A 20,677-nucleotide genomic window follows, 5' to 3' on the forward strand; every position below is an offset into this window, starting at 1 on the left:
TGCTGAAGTACAGTTCGTTTGGCCACTAAGAGGGTGGTCTACAGTGTCAGTTTCTGTTGCCTGACATAAAATTCCAGCACACTGGATGATTCTTTTTCTTTAGCTCTATATTAGAACTCCTTGTCACTTCAATTCACCATGTACAACATTTTAAAATAAAATGTTATCCTTTGTAGACATCAGTATGAAAAGAAATTTAAACATATCAGTTTATGCTGTCTATCAAGATGGAGTCAGCAAGGCCTGCTCTTTCCAGTGTTATACAAAAGAGTTATGTAAGTACAATACAGCAGGGCTTTATAAGGATGTTATTGCACTGTGTGCCTTTGAGCTAAACATTCTTCACTGTACTACTGTGATCAAACCAACCTCTCCATCTGATTCTTTTGTTTGCTTCTTTCTTTCTTTTTGCTTTTTCATTCTACTCCAAGCCTCTTAGGACTTGGAGAAGGCTCTGCACAAGGTGGAGGGGAATGCTGCAGAAATGTGATAAATGGGAAATGTGCCACAATAGAGTTTTAAATAGTAACTTTTAAAAGCTGAACTTGATGGGGAAGTGGGAACAGTGGGAAGGACAGGGGAAAGACAGCCTGTTATAGACTTGAAATTCAGAATTAAGTGACCCTTTCCCTTTCCTTTCATCTAGCAGTATTGCTGAGCTCTGATATATGGATCTGATACCTCTTTCAGCAGAAACTTTATTGATAGGCAGAAATGCAACAATTGGAGCTTTTCCCAATATGGAGCTATAGAGACTTAATTATACTTAGCAATAGCAATAGCAATAGCACTTACATTTATATACCGCTCTATAGCCGGAGCTCTCTAAGCGGTTTACAATGATTTAGCATATTGCCCCCAACATTCTGGGTACTTGGGGAATCTACAATACCATCCACGTATGATGAATACTTGACTCTCCCTTGCCCCACCCCACCCCACCCCCACCCCTGCCGCCCACACACACACCAAAAACCCACTGTACCTTGCAGGAATCATATTGCTGAAACTTCTTGTATATTTCTCATTAGTTTTGGAGGAGAGCTGGTTTTGTGGTAGCAAGCATGACTTGTCCCCTTAGCTAAGCAGGGTCTGCCCTGGTTGCATATGAATGGGAGACTTGATGTGTGAGCACTATAAGATATTCCCCTTAGGGGACGGAAACGCTCTGGGAAGAGCAGAAGGTTCCAAGTTCCCTTCCTGGCATCTCCAAGATAGGGCTGAGAGAGATTCCTGCCTGCAACCTTGTAGAAGCCGCTGCCAGTCTGTGTAGACAATACTGAGCTAGATAGACCAATGGTCTGACTCAGTATATGGCAGCTTCCTATGTTCCTATTAAAGCTTATAAATCACTTATAAATTAGAATCAGAGGGTTCTAATGAATAATTAGGTCTCAGTTCTAATAATTTATTTTTACTTATTTTTTGTGTGCCTTACTTTGTGTTCCATCTTAAATTTTGCTTTGCCCTCTTAAGCCACAGGGTGGCAGCATTTCATGAAAAATGCTAGTGATTTTATTATGTGAACTTGGAAAACGGTATATACATCATCATCATCATCATCATCATCATCATCTTAGACCTGTTCCATGGATATGTGGGGGGTGGCGGGAAGGAAGAACTAATATATTACAAGGGATTTGTGATGAGGAATATTTGACAGCCTTACTACTTGCTGCTGCTCTTGTCATTAGTAATTTCTTTCCACCTGAAGGGAAAAGTAAAACTATGTTCTTCATTCTGAAATAGAGCTCTTTTTTAAAAATGCCACACAGAAAATGGCACATCCTTTGGACTGTGTAGGCTAAAAGAAATGCTTGCTTCATGGTAAGGCTGATCCAGGTCTTATTAACCCATCATTAGGGAAACAGAAAGTAATACTCCTACATAAAATGGCAGCTCACTGGGGCCACATAGAATTCCCACTGCTGACTATTGCAGGTAGAGTTCTGGGGATGCACATGATCTTCTACTGGAATCGCCATCCAACTAAACAAATCTTGCTTAATTAATCATATCAGTGGCAACTGAGTAATTGCTCATATTATACCAATATGGGTAACAAAGAGCTGTACATAAAATTGCCATTTAAAGGAAACACAGAAGTTTTGACTTAGAAAAGCTACTTTTGATAAACTAACTGCAAAAAACTTCAGAGACTGGTGCTGCAACACCTAAAATTGATATCCTAATATAAAAGCTACCAGAACTTTGCCTTCTGTTCACTGATGTGACTTTCAAGGGATCCAGTGCTTTGATTACTCCTGGAGATGGAATAAAGAAGCCACTAGAGTTTTATATTTTCTAAAAATGCTGAAACGGCCACTATTCCTTGTCTCAGAAGCCTAATTTCAGGGAATAAGAGTCTAGCCATTGGTGAGGCTAACCTAATCAAGTCTGTGTGATTCCTGCAGGCTTTGGAGTAGGGTTGCCATATTCTGGCTTTCCAAATCTGGGTGCCTAATTTGCATATTATGTAAATTGGCTTGAAAATTATTTTTGAGCAGAATAGTAACTGCACGTTTTGATCCATAACTCTGCTTCTACAAGGACTAGAGCTTAGCTTAAAACAAAAGAAAGAAAGAAATCTGAAATCTGGGCGAATCTGGATGGGCTAAGCAATCTGGGTGAGATGCTTAAAATCCGGGTGAAACCTGGAATTTGGGGGGGCATGGCAACTCTACTTTGGAGCAACTATAATATGCCAAGCTCCCCTGCCCCCTTTTTGGTTTGTTTAATAGCCTGAGGAAAAGTTCTGGAGAACTCAAATGCTTGCTTAAGATTGTGCCATTTTGGCTGATCCTAATAAAGGTATTACTAGATGTGGCTTCTGGAGAACTTCAGACAGCAACAGTTCACTTGTACCACATAAAATGCTACACTTCAGTATCGTGATAAAAGGAAGTCATTCTCATTTTCTTTCTCTGAACAGCATTGGAGAAAAAGCCTCAGGACATACATGCCGATAATTATCTAGAAAGCACCTCTGCAGCTAATGGTGAGAAAGGAGGATTCTTGTTGGGCTTTGCAAGAGGGAAGAGTTTTCTGTCTGACCAGAAGTGGGAGGTTTACGTCAACCAGTGAGGAAATCTCAAAGTAATAGAAACTAACAGCAACATTCACTGACGTGATTCTAGGGAAATGAAAGTTCAAGGTATTTTCACAGATTAAAGATCTTCATTCAGGCATCTAGGGCTGATTTTATAATGTGCAGATATATTGATTTATTCATTGAATTTGAAATGGTTAGCCTACTGGCTAACGTCATACACAGGAGACTTAGTGTCCACAAAACACCAATGGTGATACTGCTTTTTCCTCTAACAAACAGGAAGGAGAAGCGGTGGGGCGGGGAGAGAGAGACATGTATCTGGTTTACCTAACTTAACATCTCTCATATTTTATATCTATGTAAACTGCTTTGGGACCTCTTTTTGAAAAGCGGTGTATAAATATTTGTTGTATACGTATTCATTGTTCAAGATTATTTACTAAAGCAGGTTTCAAGTCAAATAAACTGGAAAACTTAAGAGGAAGAAATTCATTAACAGAATCACTAGAGGAATACCAGGCCCCTAGCTACTATAATACCAGGAGCATAATATTTTGGATCCTCAGAACCAAAAATTCTGAGGATCCTGAGATGACAAAGAAATCAGGGAGAATGCCACATTTATAATAACATTATTTGTTAGCTGCCCCATAATAATTGCTCTCTAGGTGGCTCACAAAATATATAACAACAGTCCTGCTGGATCAGGCCCAAGGCCTATCTAGTTCAGCATCCGGTTTTACACAGTGGTCCACCAGATGCTTCTGGGAAGCCCACAAGCAGGAGGTGAGGGCATGCCTTCTCTCCTGCTGTTGCTCCCCTGCAACTGGTATTTAGAGGCATCCTGCCTCTGAGGGTGGAGATGGCCTATAGCCACCAGACTAGTAGCCATTGATAGACCTGTCTTCCACTAATTTGTCTAAGCCCCTTTTAAAGCCATCCAAGCTGGTGGCCATCACCACATCCTGTGGCAGAGAATTCCATAGATTAATTATGTGCTATGTGAAAAAGTACTTCCTTTTGTCAGTCCTAAATTTCCCAGCATTCAGTTTTATGGGATGGCCCCTGGTTCTAGTGTTGTGAAAGAGGGAGAAAAATTTCTCTCCGCCCATTTTCTCTAAGTAAAGGAAAAGTGTGCCGTCGAGTCGGTGTCAACTCCTGGCGACCACAGAGCCATGTGGTTGTCTTTGGTAGAATACAAGAGGAGTTTGCCATTGCCAACTCTCGTGCAGTACGAGATCGTACCTTTCGGCATCTTCCTATATTGCTGCTGCCCAATATAGGTGTTTCCCATAATCTGGGGAACATACCAGCAGGGATGCGAACTGCCAACCTCTGGCTTGAAGTCATTTCTCCTCTGCGCCACACTTCTTCCCAAGCCACTCTCTCTACTCCATGCATAATTTTATATAACTTTATCATGTCTCCCCATAGTCGCCTATTTTCCAAAGTAAAGAGCCCCAGGTGCTGTAGCCTTGCCTCATAAGGAAGGTATTCCAGGCCCCTGATCATCTTGGTTGCCCTCTACTGCACCTTTCCCCGTCCTACAATATCCTTCTTAAGATATGGTGACCAGATCTGTATGCAGTACTCCAAATGTGGCTGCACCATAGATTTGTATAAGGAAATTATAATACTAGCATTCTTATTTAAAATCCCCTTCCTAATGATCCTTAGCATGGAATTTGCCTTTCTCACCCTGGCCGTGCATTGAGTCAACACTTTCATCCACCACGACCCCAAGATCACTCTCCTGGTCAGTCACCGACAGCTCAGCTCCCATCAGCGTATATGTGAAGTAAAACAATGAGCTCTCTGGGAGGCTCACAAACAACAACTGAATAAAAACATGCAAGTAAAAGTACATTTAAACAAAAGAAAGCTATGGTAAAATACTAACACATTTTAAAACTTTTTAAAAAAGAATTGCATGTACAGAAAGGTTTTCACCTATTATCTAAAAGAACAAAGTGATGGTGACAGGTGTGCCTTAATGGGGAGACTATTCCATAAATGGGGTGCCACCATGAAGAGGCCGTTTCCCTGGTAACCACCCTCCTCGCCTCATTTGGCAGGGATACTCTGAAGGGCCTCTGAAGCAGGGCCTCTGAAGAAGATCTCAAAGTCTAGGTAGGGACGTGTGGGGCAAGGAGCTCTTTCAGGTAACCTGGGCCCAAGTCATTTAGGGCTTTAACGGTTCAAACCAGCACCTTGACTTCAGCCCAGTAATGGACTAGGAGCCAGTGCAGCTGATGAAGAACACCCATGTACATTCAGACTGTGACAAAAAGACAAAATGTCTAGATATCATATATGACTATACCTTAGAATAATTAGTCATATTCTGACTAGAAAGCAGACGCTGACTAGAGCTTATACCTCTTGAACTCATCAAGTTCTGGTATGAGAGGTAATATTCTATCCCTGGAAACAGTAGCCATGGTGCTGTCAAAATAAACATAGAGGTGGCCCTCATTATTCACAGGGGTTCCGTTCTCACCTATACGCGCAAATACGGAAACCGTGGATAACAAAACCTTACCCCTTTGGGAATCCAGGGATGGATCCAAGAGATTATTGTCCATTTGCCTAATGCTTGTGCTGGGTAAACTGATGGCAAACATTATCAAAGCTAGAATCATTAAGCATAAAGAAGGACAAGCCATGCTCAAGGAGAATCAGCATGGTTTCTGCAAAGAAATGTCCTGCTTCATCAAACCTTTAGAATTCTCTGAGTATGTCAACAAGCATGTAGATAGGAGCAGTATAGTAGTCCTTAGATAACTGGACTTTCAAAATATTTTTGACAAAGTCAAATCTACTCAGGAACTAAAGGTTCCTGAGTTAATTTAGCTGCCATGGGATAAGGAAACAGGACTGTTTATGGATAAGTAACTTGTTAGACAACAGGAAGCAAAGGGCAGGAATAGTTTTCAAACTTGGAACCAAAGAACCCCAAAGGTTCTGTATTAACTCATTCATAAGAAATCAGTTATGAATAGGATGGAGAAAACAGAGTTTTCGGGTGTGCCTATGTGTCCCTACAACTGTATTAAATTTGGTTCAAATCAGTCCAGGCATTGCAAAGTTGACAGGGACACACTCTCGGACGCACACAGAAAGCTGGGTGATCTCATAAGCTTACTTTCTTTAAGGAAATTAGGCTAAAAACTGTGCAAGTTACAATAAAATAACAAAACAGGAACGAGGCACAGAATATATTTTAAGAGGTGTAAGCATGCCCCACAGCTTTGTTAGGCAATGGTTAACCTAGAGGCTAATGATTCTAAGAAACACAGTTGTGCTGGGGGAGGAGTGGACAGAGATAGTCATCTGCTAGCTTCTTAAAAATAGATTAGTAAAAGCTGCTAAGGAACAGGTCACATATGGAACCTGCTTTAGTTGTAGCATCTTTTAGGTTGCACAAACATATAAGAAACATATAGGTAGCCAGTGCAATTCTTTAAAAATCAGTGTTATATGGTCCCTTTGGATTGTCCCAAAGACCAACCTGGGTGCCGCATTTTGTACCAGTTGTAGTTTCCGGACTATGTACAAAAGCAGCCCCATGTAGAATGCATTACTGTAGTCAAGCCTGGAAGTTACCAGCACGTGTACTACTGTTTTAAGGTCATTTTTGCCCAGAAATGGGCGTAGCTGATATTTCAGCCAAAACTGATAAAAAGCACTCCTGGCCACTGCCTCATCCTGAGAAATCAGAGAGGGTTTTGGATCCAGGAGCATTCCCAAGCTACATATCTGATCTTAGGTGGAGTGTAACCTCATTGAGAACAGGCAGATCTAAACTATCTCTCTGGTCTTGAGCCCCCACAGCCAGTACTTCTGTCTTATTTGGATTCAACTTCAGTTTGTTGGTCCACCTAATGCACAGCAGGGAAGCAACCTGCTTAGAGAGCAGGAGGCTGATGGTTCGAATCCCCATTGGTGTGTTTCCCAGAATATGGGAAACTCCTATATCGGGCAGCAGCGATATAGGAAGGTGCTGAAAGGCATCATCTCATACTGCGCGGGAGAAGGCAATCGTAAACCACATCTGTATTTTACTAAGAAAACTACATGGCTCTGTGGTCGCCAGGAGTTGACACTGACTCGATGGCACAACTTTTCCTTTCCTTTTCAGTTTGTTATCCCTCATCTAGCCCATTACTGCCGCTAGGCAGGCATTTAGGGAACTTATGTCATTTCCTGATAAATTTGATAGGGAGAAACAGATTTCGGTGTCATCAGCATATTAACAACACCCTGCACCAAATCTCCTGATGATCTCTGCCAGTCGTTTCATGTAGATTTTAAAGAGCATTGGAGAGAGTATGGAACCTTGTGGAACTCCATGCTTTAGTTCTCACTTTGCAGAGCAACAGTCTCCAATTGATACCATCTGGAATATACTCTAAGAGGTAGGAATGGAAACATTGTAAAACAGTGACACCCAATCCCACATTCCTTAGGTGATCCAGAAGGATATCATGGTCAATGATATCGAAAGCTGCTGAGAGATCCAAGACGATCAGCAGAGTCACATTCCCTCTGTCAATACCTAATTAGAGATCATCCATCAGGCTGACCCCGGCAGTTTCAACCCCATAACCTGCTCGAAAGCCAGTTTGAAATGGGTCTAAATAATCAGTTTCCTCCAGGATTGTCTGGAGTTGAGAAGCCACCACCCTCTCAATCAAAATCCAATAAAGCTGGATTTTGTCTCATGACTCTATTAGGCAAGTCATTCTCACTCAGCCCCAGCTCCACCATCTACAATATAGGGGTAATAATACTGACCTCTTTATAAAACAGTTTTTGTTATAAGGAATCCAAGATCATATATGTGAAGCACTCTAAAGTGCTTTATCAAGGCAAGTATTATTATTTGCTTGGACAGTTTCCCAAAGCATCGCTCTGTATGGGTACTGTTTAGCCCTATGTCACCCCAGTGCCTTCTACAGTCACTATGGCCAGATTTGAACATAACAGGGAACCGGAGACAGATTAGACAGAGGTCCCCAAACCTCAACGTCCAAATGCAGCAATCCACAGTTCGGACTCTAACTCAAACTGAGGGTTCACTCATCAAACTCCAATTTGAACCCTCAGTTTGAAGAGAGGTTCGCTACTCCGGACGCCAGTTTGCAGCTGCCTCCATTACATCCAAATTCAATAATGGAGGCAGGCTTCCCTTGGACCGGAGTTGAGGGAAGGAAGTTCCTCCCGTCTCAGTCCTGATTGGCTGCCATGGCTGTCCATCAATAAAAGAAGGAATCCCGCAGCCAGATCCCCCTCTTCTCTGCAGACTTCAGAGAGGAGGCCAACACTTGCATCCAAATTCATACAGGTAATGTGTGTGTGTGTGTGAGGGGGGAGAGAGCGGAACCAAGAGAGCAGAACCGAGAGTCCAGACCCTCGGTTCTGTGTTATGTCCGAATTTGGCCTATCTTTTCAGTCTTGGGCTAGCTGTAGATGGTTCTGGGGTAGAGAGCAAGCTGGGATAGGGGGCAGGCTGGTTGCTAAGCAACTAGTTGTGTTGAAGATTACAGTATCTTCTCTTTTACACACAGAGAGACATACAAAAGCAGTGGGTATCCAGTATGTAACATCTGGGTCACCAGGGACTATAGAGAGAATGAACAGTAAAAACTGATGCTCAGGTTACCTTTCCTGCATGATGGTGATTCAAACCAATATATGAAAAAGCAGGTATCGTGTGACATGACAAATCGCACAATTTAATATTTCAGTTCTGTGATACATATTAGAAAGCCAATAAGGGTCAATCAGTCATTGGGCATCTGACTGATGTGTTAGGATCAACACATACACTCATGCAGACATTTTTGTCTTACATTATACCTATGTCTCTCACCTATGTAGATATGAACATGAGAATGTGGTGAATGGGACAACATTACAGACAAAAACAGAATAGGGCCTAAATCTAGGAGTGTAACTGTAAAGGGCTATAAGTATTTATTTATTTTTAATCTTCTTAGGAATACATGTTATTTTTCACTCCAGAATCTTTCTGCCAACTCCAAGGTTTCCTGCTGTTTGTGTAGCCCTTCATCCCAGCTCCTACTACCACCCAGAACTTATCTTATGCCAGTTCCTTTTACAACCTTGATAAAACAAACCAAGAAAGTTTGAGAATCAGTTCTCATTGCCTCAGTTTACCCATTCAGTGGCTGACATGGCAGCATGTTAACGGCTATTAGGAGGCATGTGATAGGCCATATAGTTTGTGTTTTTAAGATTCAGGAGAAACTCATCAAGCAATCAAGCATCATTATCTGTAGGTGAATTCAGCTATATTTTAACTTCATTCAGAATGCACAGGTAGTGTAACATACTGATCGTATTTCAAAATGCTGAATATTTATTTCTCTCTCTCTTTTTCAGATGATGGTGATGTTGCAGTTCTGTTGGGAATTGGCACTGGAGTGACATTCATATCTCTCTTTCTTTTGGCTTTGATTGCTAAGAAGTCATTCAGGAAAAGGTACAGATTGTGGGAAGGGAAACCAGGTTTCCCCTGCTAATCCTGGATCAAATGTTTCAGCCCTAGGGACATGTGCACAGTGCTGTTTGCACACATATATCCCCGTGGTACTTTTGTAATTATCTGTTTATAGCAGGAGCGTATCTAGGGTAGGACAGGCAGGGCATGTGCCCCAGGCGCCACTTGAAAGGGGGTGCCATTTTAAAAAAAAATTTTTTTAAGCCCACAGAAAACAAAATGGCCACCATGCATGCTCAAATGGCCTCTGTGAGGCCCCAGGCCATGCCAGGCCTCGCAGAAGCCATTTGAGCATGAGCGGTGGCCATTTTGTTTTCAGTGGCCATTTTTAAAAAACAAAATGTATTTTTAAAAATGGCCACCACACATGCTCAAATGGTCCCTGTGAGGCCATAGAGGCCAGTGGGGAAAGGGGGAACCTTTGCAGACCCCCCCCCCACGGCCTTTAGGAAGCCCCCCTAAGGGGCTATAGGTAAAAAATAATAATATATGTCACTGTACACATATTTAGCTTGGCACTATGTACAGAGAATCAGGGCTTGTGAATACTGAGCTGAAGCTTATGAGCTAGGATTGTATTCATTTGTTCTTACTTTGCTTCTTGTGATAAGTGAGTTAAATGTGATGTCTTAGTAATATGGCTATTAATGGTGAGTTTGTCTTTGAATCAGTGTGAAATCATTAGTATTAAGGCCCACTGGGAGTTTCTTGCTCCCTTTCTCTCATTTTAACTGTCTTCCTGAAATACTAGAATATATTCCAAGTAGTGACACAGTTTACTCTGCATATCCCTTAAGTATTTTCAGAGTATCTGGGAAAAGTCAAATTCTCCATTTATTTTAAAAACTTATGTAACAGTGATGCTACAATGCATAGTAGAGAATTGCACAGGCACTTCTGTTTAGTTTTCCAAGTACACCTCCACATAGTATTTGGGTATTTCATGAATCCCAGCATACTGAAATTTGTAGTTTTCCAGCATTTTTTGGTCTGGCTACATCCACTGCTAAATAGTTTTTGAAATATTAAAAGATTAATGAGCTTGACTTGCATTTTTCAGCTGATATTATGGTAAAGTTATCTGAAAGATGGGTGTCAGATGTTTGGACAAGGGGGGCAATTTCAGTGCCTGCCCTAGGCGCTATTTTCCCTAGATATGCCTCTGGTTTATAGATATACAGCTGAGTAGGTATTACAGTGGTTCAGAAGCAAGCACACTACAGGCGGCATTATTTTCCAAAACAACACTAGTATACTGAAATCCCAAAAGCTGCTCCATAAGCCAGAAATCTCATGGCAACTTTTCCAGCTCAAATTGCTAATTACTGCCCTTAATGAATAATAATAATTATTCATTATAATAAAGAATAATAATTATTATTCATATTAATAATTCATATTAATTAATAATTATTATTCATAACAACAACAACAACAACTTAGTTATACAAATTGTATAACTCATAACAAATTGTTCTCTGGGTGGTTCACAACAAAACAACAGTAAAAACATCCAATTAAAGCACATAACACAAAACAAACAAATTACAATAGAAAATAGAAAATACAAACCATTTTAACTTTAAAAAACAACACCAATTTTTAACAGCCTGAGTGAACAGAAAGGTCTTCACTAAGCGTCTAAGAGAGCAAAGTGACAACACCAGGTAAGCCTCACTGGGAAGCTATTCCAAAGACAAGGTGCCACCACCAAAAAAGCCCGCTTCCCAATAGCCACCCACCTCACTTCAATAGACAGGGGCAACTTGGAAAGGCCTATAAAGAAGACCTAAAAGTCTGATTTGGGACATATAAGGCAAGGGGGTCTCTCAGGTAACCTGGTCCCATAATGAACTATGTTAGCAGTGTTACTTCCTACCTAAGTTGCGTGACAACCTTGAAACAATCCAAAGGGCAAATGATTCAGATGCATCATTTGCTAATGTTATAATGGGGTATACATGTGAAAATCTTGTAATATCCCACAACTGAAGGAATGGACATTTGGGGTTATTGCAACAGTTGATAAGCCAGGCTGCACAGACTAGGATATCTATGACGTGAAAGGCTGGACTTCCTTTCATACCATGGCACATTTAATGACTCTATAAGAACTGCTGTCAATATAAACGAAAAGGTGCGCCTGAGTATTTGACTGGGTTACTTGAAAATGTGAAGCTATAGATAAGGAGGATTGTCCCACTCGTATTGTCTGGCCAGATAATCCCTCTTCAGACTGAATGTCGGCAACCACGCTGACCATGCAAATGGCTGCCACATATGTGCGGCAACCATGTGCGTGTCAGAATTGCACAGGGACAGCTGGGAGACGCCCCGCCGGCACACAGCCATAGCTGGGGGAAGCGCTGGGAGTACAGCAATGGTTACAGAGGAGAAACAGGTATGGCTGCTGTCTTCCACTCTAAAGGGGCTGTTGCAACCTTCATTTTTAAAGGAATATGCCCCGCAATTTGGCTTCCAAATCGCGTTTCAGCACATCCCTAGAGTACACAGGTACAGATCTGTGCACAGGTACTGTTATTCATACGTTATGTTGAACACAGGTACAGCAATATACTCCATATCTGTACCATACATTTGAAGGGCTTGTATTCAGGTTCACTTTTTAAATGAACACATGTACAGTTAAGCCCCATTCAGATGTTATCTGAGAATTTACTAGTGTACAACCTCCAAAAATTAGGCAGAGGTTCTGCCTGGCATGTCAATCACTCTCCCCTGCTGGACAGGTCAGTCACATTTACAGCCTTAGTCTGAAGGCTATGCTGTAAGCATGACTGTGTGCCTTCCAATGATCAGGAGACTGGGGCACCAGTCTCTCACAGATATCTCCTAACACCACCAACTGCTGCAAGTCTCCCTTTTACACTGGTATATGTTCCTCGGGGAAGCAGCTTGCCTAGGGAGCAAGAGGCTGTTAGTTTGACTCCCCACCGGTGTGCTTCCCAGACTGTGCCTAGTAAATATATATATTTGTCGTCACCTATATTGGGCAGCAGCAATATAGGAAGGTGCTGGAGGTGGATGCCCACTTCAGTGACAATGGCAAAAGCATCATCTCATACTGCACGGAATAAAGGCAATGGTAAACCACTCCTATATTCTGCCAAGAAAACCACATGGCTCTGTGGTCGCCAGGAGTCAACACCGACTCGATGGCACAATCTTTCCTTTCCTATGTTTCTACATAAGGAATTTAATGGGGAACAGATCACTGGGTCTCTTGGCTGCTTCCTGTCCTGGTGTACTGAATATCAGGTGGCAAGAGTTGCCACAAGGCAGGGCTGTTCTCCTTGGTGGGATGCAGGGCCTTTGGCAAATCAGCCAGTGTGGGGCCCCCTGCCAGTTAATTTCAGTGGGGATTAAAAGAGCGGGGCCCGAAGCAGACCCCCTGCCTGGCCTAAGGAGAGCTTTGCCACAGGATGGCAAATACAGGATGTATTTCCACAGAGAGACACTTGCAAGCAGCCATCAACCTGAAACAATACAGTCCCATAAGGAGATTGTACTATCTCTTCTGGTGAACATTTAAATCAGCCCTCAATCATGATGACTCTATTTTAATGGGCCTTGTTTCATCAAGCAATAGATTTGACGCTTTAGTATCTGAACTCTCTTGGGGTGAACCTTGTGTTCAATGGGAGCTTTTTCCCAGGGCAAATAGGAAGAACAGGGAGCCTGATTCAGACTGAGACTAGGGTATGGGAGTAGGACTGAAGTGTCCCCCAGCCCACCTGTCATGGTCCTGATCCAGCCCCCCCCCCCGACATGCTGTATACAGGAGGAAAAAAGCAAACATGCTGGGCCAATGGTATAATTCAAGTAATGTCTAGTTTGGCCCTTAGGGTGGAGCTACACATAATGATGGTTTCACACCATGGTTCCCACCAACAGCTGGAGAGCAGGATGTGTGCTGATTTCAGGCAGAAAAGTACTGGACAGGAGACTGCTGTTGAACTGTTTGTCCAAGCACCACTTTTCTCCTTTTAGCTTTTACTCCTCCCATCTGTTTTTCTTCCACCTGAGCTTCAAACCTAAAAATGAACCTGGCTGGGAGGAGGGACTGTTGGAGGAAAGTTACCAGAAGAGGAAGGGTTCAGCACTTTTTCGCACCTTCCACTTTCCCACTAGAAATCTTTCCCCCACCCGCACATGCTTTTCCTGTGTTTGCAAATGAAAACAAGGTATGATGCTGTCATATGTGTCCAGCTTTGTTTGAAAAGCATTTTGCTTTCATATCTGCTTTTTTGTCCAACAGTGAACTTGAACTATGATAAATAATTCACGAATACTAACTATTAATGTGTTGTTCTTTATTTTTTTTTAAGGATTAGCATAGCATGCATTTCAGTGACACCAAAATGGTTTTTTGAAGATTATCCTAAAGTGCAGAACAGCAGAGCTATCAAATTACTTCAGGTAACTCCCCAGGTCTTTTTTCTTCTTGTTCAGTATGTCTAAAAAAATGGGGTGGGGGCATTTTGCACTGCAGAAATCATTGCATGCCCTGTTTTAAAAGTATGCCTAGTCGCTCTTCTACACCTAATAACAAATTTAGATTATGCTGTTTCTTTGGCTGTTACTTCTCCTCCTCATTTCTCTGCATGGTGAGATCAAGCTTTTGCATTCCTTTTCTAACCTTCGCCCCACTCCCCCAATTACAAATCTCCCTAAGTAGGAGATTCTACATTTCTCCACACAGAAATGCCCTGGCCCTACTATGCAGAACAGTTTCAAATTGGAAGGAGCACTGCACTGCTGCCCAGAAGTGGTTTTAAGTCATTTCACAGCAGCCTCATTGCGTGACACCATCAGGGCTGCCTTTCAAGTTGTGCAGCAGCACTAATGTTGATGGAGTGCTGCCTGTCATGTTGGCCAATCTGAATTAAGCAAACAAACCATATTCTCACATTTCCTTGTTTCTTGTGTGTATTATGTATGAAAGTTGTATCTCTGTTTTTTAGAGGTCAGTTCATTTTTTACCACATGCTAAGAGTTATAGAGTTTTAGCCATCATGTAAAAATAGAAATGGAAACTTAGTAGAAATTTGCCCTCACCCCCAACATTTATTATGCAAAAACTGAAATTCTAGAATGTTCAAATATTTCTACAATTGTTCCTCAGGAAAAAAATGGTTCAGTGACACACAATTCTAGTGGATTATTCTTGGATTATGAAGACACTGTCGTAACTGAAGTGGAAGAGACATTGTTACACAAGGAGTATAAGGCTTTTGGGGAGCATAAGGAAACCAGGGAAACAGTTTCTGAGAAAGAGGTGCCATTTGTCAACAATTTTGACATGACAGCAGGAAATGGCTACAAACCTCAGGTTTCCAATAAGACACCTTTAGAGAGTGTATTCTGCAATACTTCTGAAATACATTCTCAAAACACAGATATAACATCAAACCTGCCAGCTTCATCCACGAATATTTTAATAAAAGATTACACAAGTCCTATGACCTCTTTATGGCCTATTGCTGACACCAATGAAAATACTTTTTCATTTGAGAAGATGAACCTCGTTTCGAACAATAGTAGAAGTGAGCAGAGCAACATGGTCAATGCAACAGGTGAAGAAGAACCAATGGAAACTCAGTGGAAGTTCCATCTATCAGATGATGATATTCAAGAACAGACTTTAATACCAGATGAGATGCTCTCTTGCTTAAGAGTCATGAATGAAGATTCTACAGATTTTATGTTGTATTTTCCACAAACCATTGCAAAGTGATTTAAGTAGATATTCGTAGGACCAAAGAATCATCATGTTATCTTGCAACAATGCCATATAACATTGTTCTGTCCATTCAAGTAGGATCTCAGATTTACTTGAACATGCTTCTCAGTTCTTGAATGAAATCAAAATATGGTTGCAGTTGTAAGCAGTTACAGTATTAATCCCCCATATCATTTCATTCTGTTATAAGAATGAACATACAATACTGTTACATACTGTAACATACAATCACAGTGTTGAAAGGTATCAGAGAAAGCCATCTATACAATCATATCCTAAAAAGCAGAAGTATTCATCCTTCAGCACCTTACAGAGAGTGACCTGTAGAACTGAAACTTCAGTGTGTCAAAATCAGAAATCATGTTCATTGCAGAAAGTACCTACAGAGCAAGCAATTCCAAATAACACAAGGTAGTGAGCCAAAGCAACAGCTTTTGAGTGAAGGCACAAATATCTCAGGATCAGTAGCCAGTGTGTGACAAAGTAAAAATTTATTTCCAAAGCCAAGTTATGAGGATCAGCCAGAGCAATGTGACCCATGCTGCAGTCACATGGAGGAAATTTTATTGAAGCACATCGTCACCCAACACTCTTTCCCTGGTTGTGTCAGTTTCTGGTGCCTCAAAGAAAGGGAAAATCAAGTTCCTGTGTTTCTATCCAGTTTCTTCATCCCATAAATAAAACATGTTTGTAAACATTCCTTTGAATTCAAGAGCACTTGTTTCTTCTACAGTCTTTAAGTAGCTATTGAGTTTAAGCCATTCCCTTCACTGATATGGTTGCAAACAGACAATTGCTTTGTGAGTGGACTCTCACATTGCCAAGGAAACACAGGAAAACATCTCACATCAGTGGCTGCACTACATGGAACTTACTTTTGCCAACATCCAAAGGGGATGAGACTATCACCACTATCCATAGGGAAGCAGGTTTGCAATGCTAAGGTAATGTACGAATCAGGCCTATGTCTGGTACAGTCACCACATAGCTAACTGATGGTCCCAACAAAGAGTAGCCACCTATCTATCAAAGAATTCCTTTTAGAAATCTCAAAATGTGTCCAATATGGCCCAATATAGCTTTAGCGAAAGGGTAGCTGATTTAAGAATATGTTGTATCTGAAGGTTCCCAAAGAGATGAATGACTTCCTAGAAGCTGAACACTGTCACCAAACAAAAATGCTCCTCTAGTAGGCAAGTTGTTCTAAAATTAGTGGCTGCGGCTGTTACTGTTGCAGGAAGGAAATAGTAAGAGAAAAGCCACACACACAATTGAAGTTGTAGAAAGTAATAAGCAAAGTTGGGGTGTTTCCCCCCACACACACACTTTTCTCCTCATGATACTTAAAGAATATGAAGAAGGAATGCACAAAATTCTTGTTATAATCTGGAAATGTTTCCATTCTATCAAAAGTCCTGTACAAGTGTCAGGGAATATAAAACAATCCATATATGTCCATTTTTTGGACTATACCCAATGTGTTTATATAAGTGTTTGTATCAGTATACCTAATATGACATGTAAAACCAAAAGGGAGTCTTGTGGCACCTTTAAGATGAACTGATTTATTATGGCATAAGCTTTCATGGATAGGAGTCCAGCTGATCAGATGCATGAAGTGTTATCCTCAGTTGCCAACTGAGGATAAAGCTTTGTGCATCTAAGCAGCTGGTCAGTAGTCCAGAAAAGCTTATGCCACAATAAATCTGCTAGTCTTTAAGGTGCTACAAGACTCTTTGTTGTTGTCATTGTTAGTAATGTATTAAACTAACATGTCTACTCCAGGCATCTTCCTATATTGCTGCTGCCCAATATAGTACCAGCAGGGATTTGAACTGGCAACCTTCTGCTTGTTAGTCATACCCGTGGCTAATCCCATGTATGGCAGCTCTCATGAGAGTTCGCAAGTAGAAGCACCGTGGTGATTAGGCAGTGGGGATTCCATATGCAGACAGGAAGGAGGAGCCTGTGGCACCATGGTGGTTGGGCAGTGGAGATTCCATATGCAGATAGAGAGGAGGAGCCTATGATGGTAAAGGTCAGTTGGAATGCAACTGTTACTGGTCAGAAGATGTTCTTTATTGTAGAGGAAAGGAATCCATATATAAAAAAGGATAGTGGGCAGGCGTCTGTGAAAAGAGGAGTCATGAGGGAACCCTCACGAGAGCCCCTTCAGGAGAAGGAGGCTGCTGTTGTGTGAATTAGATGAGGAAACAAGATGAACAAGATCTGTTAACTCAGGAAGGGAGGGGAGGGGGGGAAGAGTGAATGGAGAAGAGAGAAAGGTGGGGGGGAAGGGTGCAGATGAGAGAAAGGAGGGGCAAGGGATGGGCCCAGGCCTGTCAGCAGCCTGAGAAGTATGAACAGCCATGGCAGTGTGGCAGAGAGAAAGGGCCCAGTCAACCGCTGCTGCTGCTTCTCCTGTGGGGAGGAGCAGGAGCATGGCTTGGGTGAGGTTGGGGAGGTCTCTGAGGATAGTTGGCTTCAGCTTGGCCAATAGGCGCCACAACGCTGCAGCTACGACCAAGAGGGGTGAGGGGGATGGGGGAGTGACCAAGAGGGGTGAGGGGGATGGAAGCAATGGGATGGAGGAGGAGGAGCAGGAGTCTGGCTCAGGTGAGGGTGGAGAGATCTCTGAGGTGAGGGGCACTGTGGCAGGGGATGAGGGGAGCAATCAGGTACTAGTGTGCAGATGTTCTGTGCAGGTTAAGCTAGTTTCTCTTATTCCTACAAGGCTGTGTGCAGCCAGCTCCATGCGCCTCAGAGGCACGATGCCGCCAAATACTAGTTGCAGGGGAGCAACAGAAAGAGAGAGGGCATACCTTCGGCTCTTGCCTGTAGGCTTCTCAGAGGCATCTGGTGGGCCTCTGTGTGAAACAGGACTGGATGGGCACTGGACCTTACACATAGAAAACAAAGGACCTTTTTCCAGCCACACAAATAGAAGGATTCTCAGTTTCTCTCACCTCTTTGCAATTAGGAAGCAAATAAAAATCTCCCACTCTCTCTCCAACCACAACCCTACAAAAGAATACAATACCCCGGATGGAACAGCCCCCCCACCCCCACCCCCAAATACCTAACAAATAGGATAGTTGCTGATTGGGTATCAGAACTTTGATTTCCAAGGCCAGTAGGCCAGTCCAGAGCCCAAAGTGTGTGTGTGGTTTTTTGGGTTGTTTTTGTTTTTTGTTTTTAAAGATAAATTATTTACCTCATGCTCTCCTGTACTATAATAGCGGTTTTGCTTTACTGTAGACCAGGGAAGGACAATGTGTAGGCCAATCTCAATTAATCCACATGTCTGCAATCCCTCCCACTTTCCATGGGGGAGGGGGTGGAATTTGCATCCCAATGTGGATGTTCACTGATAATTGAAAGGCATTAGCCTGGTCATTTCAAACTGGTCAAGCCAGTTACCACTAGCTTTTCTCCTTGTTATATTACTTCTAATCAGAGACTCATATAGTGAAAGGGCCCCAAGAGGCAGCCGTGCCTCCTAAGAAGTTGCTGAGTTGCTACAAAGACAACACAGGACTGACTGTGTTGTTCAACTCATTGATGAACTTGAACATGTGAGCTTGCTGATGCTACCTGGCAGCTGGCCGGGCGGAGGGAGAGAGGGCATTGCCTCCCCCAGAAAATCCAGAGGGGTGCTTGAGCCTCACCACCCTCATCCTGGCAGCCTGGCAGGGGCATTGCTCCCTCTGGGAAATCCCAAAAGGGCCTTGAGCCCTGCATGAAGTTTACACCCCTGCACACAAGCGCTGTTGAAATGAATGCCAGTTGTATAAGACTGTCTGGTACTACCTGACTCAAGCAAGTGAGCTAAACAACATGTTGCAAGTGAAAGACAATGTTTCAGTGGAGAGCACTCTACAGATTATAAGCATAATCCACAAAGATGTTTTCCGGCACAAGCCATGATTATGCTCTTTCACAACTCCCATCCATTTGAAAGTACATGAAGAACCAAATGTTGCTACTTTCTTTGCAATTGTTTCTAGAATACTTGTTTAACATGGCATGGTGGTTCACAGGACTTTTCTCAGAATTCATTCTATGTGCCATCTAGGCAGTAAGTGTTATTAATTGCGTAACATTAGAATGACTCATAGGAATAGTTTCATGCCTAACACCTTCTTTCAATGCATTTTGAAATGTGCTTAGCTTAAATGAATTAATCCAAACAAAGTCAATGGTTTAGCTGATCAATTAATTGAAATCAATGGGGCTAAGCCAATGTAAGTGCAGAACGAAGAACAGTTTGAAAGAACTGGGCATGACAATCCAAGAGATTGCTCAGACCTCTTTTCCCATAGCAGGTCATTTTTGAGAACATAAAGTCCTAACTCTTATTCATACCTGGCTGAGCAGGATGGTAGGGTATGTAATATGTGCATGGGCATTATCCATTGGACAAGGGCGTGCAAATGTCCCTGGGTCAGGAGGGTAACCACCCCACCTCCATGAACCCCACCCCACTTCCATGAACCCCACCCCACCCCACCCCACCCACCACCACTTCCCCATTGGTGGTGAGGAGTGGTGGCATTGGGTGGGATTCTCCTGCCTCCCTGGCCGGCGTGCAGGCCTCCCCATTCCCTGGCCAGCACATAGACTTCTCTCACATCTGCAAATGGGGAGTGAGGAGGCCTGTGCGCCAGCAGGAGAGAAGCCAGGGGCGTAACTATAGGGGGGGCAGGGGGGCACGTGCCCCGGGCGCCATCTTTTCTGGTCACGTGGGGGGCACCGCCATGACCAAAAATTTATAATTTTTTTTTAAATTTTTTGTTAATACAAATGTTTCCTGTTCAGTGCAGCAGCGCTGCAGCAGTCAAGGGAGTGCGTCTGTGCCCCCTTCCCCACGAGCGGTCCCTTCCGTGCCGCCTGCGCGACCCCCCCCCCATTGCTTTGCTGGCACCTGGCGGCCAGTCAGTGGCCTGGCTTGGCAGCGGCGGCGGGCGCTTGTGAAGAAAAACCTAAGTAAAATGTAGTATGTTGGGGGGGCGGCGGGGGGGCGCGGTGGGGGGGGCGCCATTTCAGTGCTTGACCTGGGCGCCGTTTTCCCTAGTTACGCCTCTGAGAGAAGCCGGCATGCCAAGAAGCCTGCCCACCCGCCTGTGGGGCTGGAAAGTAGGGGGTGTGGCTTCAGTGCTGGGGTGTGCAGGGAGCCCCCAACACAACTTTGTCCCTGGGCCATCAGAAGCCTCTCTATCCCCCTGAATATGTGCTTTCAAGTGGAAGCTGACTACCATGGCTAACAGCTTCACCCTGCCCCTGAGATTATCTGGTAGACCTTCATGTGGTATTAAGGAGTACCTGGTACTATCTC

General features: G+C 43.0%; 1 protein-coding gene across 1 annotated transcript in view; it reads left to right on the forward strand.

Annotated features, from left to right (window-relative positions):
- Positions 1–16,029, forward strand: part of IL23R (interleukin 23 receptor) — a 46,555-nt gene extending 30,526 nt beyond the window's left edge. The window contains exons 10-15 of the mRNA XM_053245869.1: positions 177–275; positions 2,933–2,998; positions 5,538–5,657; positions 9,461–9,560; positions 13,928–14,018; positions 14,725–16,029. Of these exons, the coding sequence (XP_053101844.1) occupies positions 177–275; positions 2,933–2,998; positions 5,538–5,657; positions 9,461–9,560; positions 13,928–14,018; positions 14,725–15,336 (1,088 nt within the window). The 3' untranslated portion in view covers positions 15,337–16,029. The remainder of the gene's footprint in view (positions 1–176; positions 276–2,932; positions 2,999–5,537; positions 5,658–9,460; positions 9,561–13,927; positions 14,019–14,724) is intronic.
- The last annotated feature ends 4,648 nt before the right edge of the window (positions 16,030–20,677 follow it).

The sequence above is a fragment of the Hemicordylus capensis genome, chromosome 4 (genome assembly GCF_027244095.1).
Source record: "Hemicordylus capensis ecotype Gifberg chromosome 4, rHemCap1.1.pri, whole genome shotgun sequence".
NCBI classification, from domain to species: Eukaryota; Metazoa; Chordata; class Lepidosauria; order Squamata; family Cordylidae; genus Hemicordylus; species Hemicordylus capensis.